Genomic DNA, 9,008 nt, shown 5'->3' on the forward strand with positions numbered 1-9,008 from the left:
CTCAAAACCCGTCTTTAATTATTTTAATCAACTCGGGAATTAATTTAATTAATTAACAATACGACCGATTAACGAATTATAACGATTAAACTCATGAATAACCCGTTTCAAATCAAAAAGCCCGTCATCAACACTACCCCTTCACACGCACCCACTCTCCTCACGCGCCACCTATACCACCGCGACAACCACCTGACTTGCTCCCCACTTCGACCCCACCACCAACAACCACCACAGCACTGGTCGATCATTCGCCGCGAGTCGAAACAGGGCTGGCATCTGGCCTGGTTCACCGCCAAGCCTCACCAAACACCCCCTGGTTATCTCTTACCACCACCGCAACCAACAACTACCCCCTGCCAAATAACCACCATCCTCCTCGCCGTCAGCCCACGAACCCAGACACCGTGGCACCACCATTTCGACCTCCCCCGAGTCCACGGTGGTGCCACCACAAACCTAGTCGTCTAAAACTCGCCTGAAACCGTAACCAAAACCCGTTTTGCCCCCCATAATCGATACCGCCTGTTTCTGCCACCCTAACCACCTACAACCACCCCAACAACCACCAAGTTACTCGCCACTCACCACACTACTCCTATATCCCGTCAACCACCACCACCAGCGCCTGCCTAAGACACACAACCGCACCCAAAAACCCGACAGAAATGTGAAACAGAGGAGAAGGTTGTGCTCTTACCTTTTTCCTGCCGCCACAACAGCCACCAGGGTCGTCTATGGTCGTTGACAAACACCCTAAGGTCTTCCTTGCTGCGCCGTCGACATCCACGCTCTCTCTCTCTCTCGTTTTGCGTGCAGGTTGAGGTTGAAGCTGATGAAGAAGGGAGGCGGGTGAGGGAGGCGGGTAGGAATAGGATTTGTAGTGTTTAGGGTTAATTAGGGTTAGGGTTTAGGTTTTAGGGTTAGGGTTAATTGGGCTGGACATCTTATTGGGCCAGCTCAAATGGGTCGAGGGTACATTGTTTAGCTCACCTTTCGAATTCCGTATAAACCCTTCTCAATTAACTTAGATCGATACAACGCGAGTCAAGTAAAATAATTAACGTAATTATCGACTCAACAATGAACCCGATATAATTAGTAATATAAAATGTATAATAATTAATATATAATAATATCCATTTAATTTATTATATAAAATACGGGGTATTACAGTCTTCCCCCCTTAAAATGAACTTCGTCCCGAAGTTCGCTCCCGTACTCAAACATCAGAAGGGTATTGTATATCGTACTTACGGACGTCACGCATTTCTAACACGGTTAACACACACTTTTGACACATCAATTAAACATAACAAACACGGAATGTTACATCGACCCTACTTCGCTAACTAAATTAATTTGTTTTTTAGCCAAGCATAGGGTAAAAATATTATCTTTGTTCAGGGTACGCGACAACCCTATCAACTTTTGGCGCCGTTGCCGGGGAGCACTGTTTTGTTTGCTAATTAGTTGTTGAATTTTACCTTGTTTTATTTTGTCCCGGGGAACACCTGTTTCTCGAGATCATTCTCACGGTGTTACGAGTTTAGATGTTTTGAGTCTAGCTTCCGCTGTTACGAGTTTAGATGTTTTGGTTTTGATGTATTGAGATTTATACACTTTTCTTTTGGTTTGCTTTGAGACGATGTATTCGCTAAACGTTATACTTTAATAAATGTTTCTGAATGGATACTTTTGATATACTAACCTCGGGCAACCGAGATGGTAGCAGCTTCGCATGCTAGAGTGGTCCTTGGTAAGGCGCCTCGGTATGTGGGAGTGATACACCATAGGACCGTCTTGTGTTATGAAAATCAACAATCTGGCTCTGATACCAAATGATACAAAAATTACTCGAACGAATAAGATTCATGAATTTGCAGGGAAATTAACTAAATTGGACAGTTGCTAGAACAGTCAGAGTGTCGATTCTGGAACATCTGAACGGTTTGAGTGACTGTTGGATTATAACTCGAATCTGTAATTTTTATGTATTTTTTGTATTTTAAACGAAACAAAAGAAAATAAAGGGTATTTCCTTCGAAATATGTGAATAAATCGAACCAATGGGATATTTGCTTGAGCTAGACCTATAACTCAACCAATGGTGAACTATAATCATTAATCAAGGCCTATTGATTATAACTCGGGTTAATGCCTGAAAACGCGTCAAAACAATAACAATTTTGAACGAAATGCATCGAACCTAGGGTTTACTAAACTTGCATACACAATAAAGCAACAACTTCAATTTTCTTAATCAATATATCATGCTGAAAATAAGAATACAGTGACTCCTATTTATACTAACTAGAATGACTCCTAAACCGATTAAGGAAACAAGCTTCCTTAAACCGATCTCCTACATCTACTCGTGTAGATTAAGACTCCTATGGCAATTCGGATTGCCTTATTACACACTCCATAAAGATATAAGAAATACTTGCCTAAAACGAAATAGGAAAACAATAACTGACATAATCTGAAATTAAGAAATTAGTGAACTTAGAATTAGGAAACTAGAACTTCTAAAACAACTAGGAAATAAATAACCTATAATTCTAGGAAATAATCTTCCTTGGGCGCTAAGTACAGCTACTGAGACTGCTTCTTCTGCGTATATAATTGAACAGTCACGAAGACTGTTCATTTCGATCAGTTCCTGCATCATTTTCGTATCATCTATTACAAGATTGGGGCGGAACTTTGGCATTTCTTGAATTTCATGACTTTCGAATGTCGGGAGGTAACTCGCCAACAGACTTTGTCACCGGGTTTCGAAGAGGAATGTTATGCGACTGTGGCTCGTGTGCAACAAATGCTTGAAGAAAATGAGCAACGCATCTCTACTTATACCCGACCCGATTGTGACCCAACCCTATAGTGACCCGACACAATAACAAACCGGATAATAACCCGACTCGACGATGACCCGACCCAGCCAAAACTCGACCCGACGACTCTATATGAATGACCCGGCCCGAATCCGACCCGATTGTGACCCGACCCTATAGTGACCCGACACAATAACAAACCCGATAATAACTTGACTCGACGATGACCCGACCCAGCCAAAACACAATCCGACGACTCTATATGAATGACCCGGCCCGAACCTGACTCGACCTGAATCCGAGCAATCAATTGACCCAATTAGCCCGATCAATAAGTGGCTCGAACCTGATCCGAATGTAGTCACGACCCAATATGTCCCGAACCCGATGAAAACCGACCTAATAAAACCCGACCCAAAATTAACCCAATTACCACATCTAGCTACAATAGGCCATAGGGCCGTGCCTGCCCAACATCCCGAGTGTCCACTTCCATCTCTAGCCACATAAAACAAGTGTCCGATCTAGGGTTTTCTCATATTCTCAACACGGGCTAGCAGCTTGTCCACCAAGCCTATAATTTCTTTACAAAACCTTCTGTAGACCATCTTACACAATCAAAATCAAATCAATATGCCAAGACACAAGAAGAAAAAGGGGATTGAGGGAAAGAAGCGTGGTTCTATTTCACAGGAGAAGGACAAAATATTTTTGCACGCAGTGGTACATGATGAGGAAAAGTTTAACTATGGTAAATTTTTGACAATTGATTTGAAAAAAGGGCAAGTATCTGAATGCCCTTATGCTCTATTAGCTGAGCAGGGCTTGAATTCAATGGTGTCTATCGGGTCAGTGATCTATGTTGTGGGTGGTATAAAACCTGATGGGATGAAGTGTAATAAAAGACCACCTAATTCTTCATCCGGCAACAAAAAAGGCATCTATCACAAGGGCATGTCTTTTCTAGATTTGAATTCGGATTCGAATCCGGGTTGGGTTGAAGCCCCTTATTTCCACGATACTCCTGATTGTTCCCCTTCCGTTTTGGCCTTTGCTGGTAAGATTTATGTGTTTGTTAATGGTGATTCCCAAGCCGGAATCTTTGATCCTACTTCAAACAGTTGGGAGACTCTGCTTCCACCTCCTGACCACAGCATTTTCGATATAATCTGTACTAGGTCCGCTGTTCCCGATCCTGTTAACAATCGTATCCTACTCGACTTCGGTCGCATGGGTTGCTACTATGCTTACTACCCTGATGAAAGACGTTGGGAAAAAGTTGTCGAATTTATTCCTTTTTTTCCCAAACACGTCTTTGCTGATGGCGTGTTTTATGTATATAATCCCAAAATGCCGGATATAGTGGAGGCGTATGATGTTTCTTCCAAACAGTGGCTTAACATTGAGTTTACCTCAGAAGTTCACTATCGAGTTTGGAGATATGAGTTTGATGATATGTTTTATTTAGGCAATGGCCTTATTTGTTTGGCTGGTTATTCTCCTAATTATGACCTACCCGGCACTCGGACTAACTTGTTTATTGCCAAGATCAGATTCCACCGATCTACTGCCCGCCCCACTCACCTTGTTGCCACCCCGTTTCCCCTCGAGATTTATACTCTCGACCCTCCTTACTCAGCTATCCAGAGCTTCTTGCCTATCTAGGTATTCCCTTCTTACCTATCCAAATTCCAAATTCATTCTTGTCTATTTTCCCAATTAAGCTTTCCTAAAACTAATGTGCAGTAGTAATTCTTTCTTGTCCACACAGTTTGTTTTACGATTCTTTAGTTTGCAGTACCAATTCTTTCCATCATTGCTATTATTTAACATATGGGTCGCAAATTGCAATACCAATTTGCTGTCGAGTTGTCGAGGTTTTCAAACTCAACGCCAAGGTTTATAATATTGGTCCTGGATGTGTTGGTCTGATATGGCCTCCTAAGGGCCCAAGTTGTTTTCTCACCATTTTTTTTTATTACTGACTGTATCTTTTTGTCACAATTTGTTACTCCCTCCGTCCCGGTCAATTGTTGTCATTTGGTTTTGGCACAAAAACTAAGGAATGAGGAGGGGCCAATTACTAAATGACAAGTGGATTAAATCGAGTGTGAATGATTATATTGCTCATCAAGTTCATTCTTAAAATAGAAAGGACAACAATTGACTCAAAATGGAATAGGACAACAAATGACCGGGACAGAGGGAGTAGTTGTCAATTTGCAACCAGAGAGCTTGAAATCAGTTTCAGGAATAGGAATATAGAAAAGACCGAAGTCCATTATAATTTTTCTTTATATTGTTATGTTATGAGAATTGTGATTCTTATAAGGGATAGCTTATCTGTCATTCATATTGTTTGTTATATCACAATCTTAAATTCCCTAAGCTGTACTGTTGTAGCATGTAGGATAGGTGGGATGATCATGAGTAAAAGACATAACTAACTTCTCCTAGTTGATTGTCTGTGGATGTCGAACGAAATTCAGCCTTCTGAGGAATAGCGAAGTGTTGCAATATGTACGGATTCGTTCTAGTTTATGTTATGTGTATTACCTACCAGTTTATGATATGTGTATAGCCAGTTTACGCTAATTGAGGTATGTAATGTACGACATTTGTATTACTGACTGGCTCACAGAAGAGCTAGATGCTTTTGTTTGGCAAATCATGTTTTAACTGCTCAACAGCTGCATTCTACTGAGTTTGCAGTGATTTTCATTGAGTTTGCAGTGTTTTTCATTTTTCAGAGATGGATGAACTCAAGGAAGATAGGAGCAAAGAACTGGAGTTTATTACAATCTATGTAAGCATCTACAGGTGACTGAAAAAGCAGTTGTTGGTCTCTTGAATCTTTTCCGAGTCTCACGAGTCTTGTTATCAGAATATTTATGAACCTGCCTCTATTTATCCAGAAGGTGTATGTAAAGTAACAGTTTGTCATGGGTGTTTTATTCGTCTTGTAAAATGAAAACAAGTATTTTCGCCCATGAAACTCAAGGATCTATTTATGGTATGTGCCTTGTGTCTTATTCTAGATTCCAACCTATTAATCAGATACGAATTGTTTGGATGAGGGGTTTTTGAGGTAAACGGAGAGGATGGCAAGGCGATGGAGATATACAAACTTCCTTATTTGGATAACAAAAAATGGGGTAGGACTGTAGGAGGCAAATAGAGGGATCTATTAAAAATGGGGTAGGAGGGAAATAGAGGGATCTATTTTTCCTCCTCCAAGCCTAATCGAAATCTTTCCACCATGGGAAAGATTTGGAAAGAAATTACATCCGAACACCTATACTCCATTCCCCCTCCCCTTCTGTTCCCTCCCTTTTCCTCCTACTCTAATATCCAAACAAGCCTGTAGCGATTATAAAACTGTTTTGCTACATTTTATCCATGGTTGAAGCTCTTAGCCTGGATGAGCGCAACAGATTGTGAAAATATTGACTTGTTTAGTACCTCATTTAGGGTTCTTGTATCATTCTCGTTTGTTCTCTTTGCAAAAATGTATATACAACCCAAAACTTTAGTAAAGTAGATGTCGGTAATATTGTACTTATAAATAAACTGGTTCATGTTTTAATTCTGCTGTGTACTATTGACTTATTTCCATTGTTTATGAATTTTGTGTTTAATGGCCGAAAAGAGAGAACACTCCTTAACAGGACGCGGTTCATCAATGGCACCATTGTCACTGTTTGCGCCCATCCATATGGAAAATGATGAACAGTGTTCTTTGTCTAGAAAGAGGGTGCGCATCGGTCAAATTTGTAACTTGGTGGCCTATAAAGTCCGACTCTTTGTTTAGGCTCGGCCGGGGAGGGATCTTTTTGAAACTTATCTGGCCCATAGCAATCATATCAGGCAGCGTTTCTTTTTTCTTTTTCAACTTATGTCTGGGTGTTATATCTTGCAATTGATCGTACCATCTACCGTCAAATAAAATTTATAATCTATGCACTAAGGATTCGCATGAATGTACATATTGCCCAACATTTAGTACCGTCTTAGCTGCTTTTCATTGTCCGCAGGGTTTCTGTGCATTTTCATTATGTGGAGTTTTATGTGCCATGTTCTTTTTTTTTTTTTTTTTTTTGACAGCATAAGAAGAATAACTTACAATGTTACAAAGTAAGCTACTCGCCTAAGTAGTACCAGAAACCTGACAACTAAATCTAGCACCACAAAGCCATACCTAATAGTTACATAAACATTATTCAAACCAAAAACAACAACATTAAGATAAACTAGATCGCTGGTAGGATGGAAAAGGACGGAGGATTGGCCATGAACACCCGAACCAGCTTCAAAAGCACGCTTGACTTCCGGAAACCATTGATGCATACGAGTCGCAGAGCGGCAATGACAAGGTGTACTTCCACTCTTACGAAAAGAATGAAGAAAGAAAAAGAGATAAGCAAGACGACGAAGTCTGCCATCGGCGGAGATGACTCTCCTACACCTTAGAATGTGAACCCATTAACCATAGGACTCGGTCCAAAAAATCGAGTAAGTCAAAAGCTGGCAATAAGGAGAACCACTTGAACAACCCCCAAACTAAAACCATCTCTGAAATCCGAATAGCGATGAGCACAATACAAACTGAATGTAAAGCAACCCTTACCATTATTATTTGGTACAATAAAAAACACGTTGCAAATAGATAAAACATTAACAAGTGGAAACCATCGCATCCGACCCAACCAACGCCACAACCAAATCTCCAACTCCGCCTTACCAAACACGCCTCAAACAGACACAAAGGGACCTCAACAGCTAAGGACTCACTCCCACCAAAGAAGAAAACGGACCCTACAAACAGGCCACGAAGACACGGTAGACCGACCACACACCAAACCCCGACAAAGACTCCGAGACTCCAAATTCCAACCGAACCCCCCAGGACCATCAGCTTACATGCAACAAACCAAACCATAGGACGAGTCCGACCGACAAAAACAAGAACAGGAGATGGGACCGATCGGTGGGGAAAGGGGCGAGGGGAAGGGGAAACACCGGATCGACCCAAGACCACAACCATATACAGAAAACAGCAACAACAAGTCGAATTTATGTTCGTCAACAAGACAGACGACCTCACAGACAAAAACTTACCAGGGGCGGGGGAAGGGCGAGGGAGAGGGGAAACACCCCTGGGTTGCATGCAAGACTTTCGATGACAGGACAGGAGAACGGAGGAACAGAACGACCTCGGAGACACGAAACGAAACACTCAAACCAGTCCACCGGACTATCGATGAGCGCAGATCCGACACCAGCAAGCGGAGTAAAATCAAGCCAAAGAGGACCAAGACACACAGGAGACGTGGGTGATCGCCGGAGATAGTTTAAAGGGAGAACCCATCTCCGGCGATCGAGTAGGGGGAGAAGAAGATAGGAGGTGTGTAGAAGGGGGAGGCGGCGGTTGAAATATTTTCGGGTTTTGTTTTGGGGTTTTTTTGGGGAAAAGGGAGAAAGTTTATGTGCCATGTTCTTAATCAGGTTAATTGTCATAATTCCTGATCTCATAAATATTCTCTTATTTGTGCTTAAGACATTTAAAGCATACTAGTTGGTTGCACCGCGCGCGAAAGCGCACGATTCCCCAAGATATTTTAACCTTCGATGTTTCATGTGTATGTCAGCGTATCTTTGTTTGGTTCAGCTTTCTGTACATGTTGAGTGACGATCACAATGAAACTCTTGTTATATTGTTTTGAACGTTCAATCAATTGCAAAATTTTTTTTAGAAATTACAACCGTTCGTAAATAATTTATATTTAAATTTGTTAAGAGCATGAATATCCGGATATAACAACGCATTTTGTTTAGATAGTTAATTGTTAAAGAGCACAATTACAGGGAATACATAAAACATTAATATTATGTTGTACCTTGCGAAGTAACGTAAACACATATACCAGACTCTGTCCAACAACACATATATATTCAACACGATTTTTCTGAAAGTTCTAAACAATTTCACTTAAAACGTAGGTTTATCTACACACACTGCCCAAATAAACCTGTTTTAGACAAACGTTTAGTACAAAACGTTGCTTCTCAATAAAAAGAAATACAATAAGTTTAGTATATTGTATTATATTTAGTCGAGTTTATTTATAATTTTTTTATTCTTCATTGTAATCACTTTCTTTCCTACTACTA

At 40.9% G+C, this 9,008-nt stretch overlaps 1 protein-coding gene across 3 annotated transcripts; it reads left to right on the forward strand.

Moving 5' to 3' along the window:
- The first annotated feature begins 3,314 nt into the window (after window positions 1-3,314).
- Window positions 3,315-5,869, forward strand: LOC141647624 (uncharacterized). Of its 3 annotated transcripts, XR_012545780.1 has the most exons (3): window positions 3,366-4,502; window positions 5,241-5,357; window positions 5,588-5,869. XR_012545780.1 is itself a non-coding variant. In XM_074455896.1 (2 exons), exon 1 carries the CDS (start codon window positions 3,471-3,473, stop codon window positions 4,500-4,502), a length of 1,032 nt encoding a protein of 343 aa, XP_074311997.1. In that variant the 5' UTR covers window positions 3,315-3,470; the 3' UTR covers window positions 5,588-5,869. The 3 variants fall into 3 exon arrangements, 2 of the variants coding, with proteins under 2 accessions (XP_074311997.1, XP_074311998.1); XM_074455896.1 differs by lacking the exon at window positions 5,241-5,357 and having other exon boundaries at window positions 3,315-4,502; XM_074455897.1 differs by lacking the exon at window positions 5,241-5,357 and having other exon boundaries at window positions 5,571-5,869.
- Window positions 5,870-9,008: the final 3,139 nt, after the last annotated feature.

This window comes from Silene latifolia, chromosome 3 (genome assembly GCF_048544455.1).
Source record: "Silene latifolia isolate original U9 population chromosome 3, ASM4854445v1, whole genome shotgun sequence".
Lineage (NCBI taxonomy): Eukaryota > Viridiplantae > Streptophyta > Magnoliopsida > Caryophyllales > Caryophyllaceae > Silene > Silene latifolia.

Excerpts from the sequence above, each read along its gene's own strand:
- LOC141647624 (XM_074455896.1), top strand. The coding sequence starts at position 3,471 with ATGCCAAGACACAAGAAGAAAAAGGGGATTGAGGGAAAGAAGCGTGGT.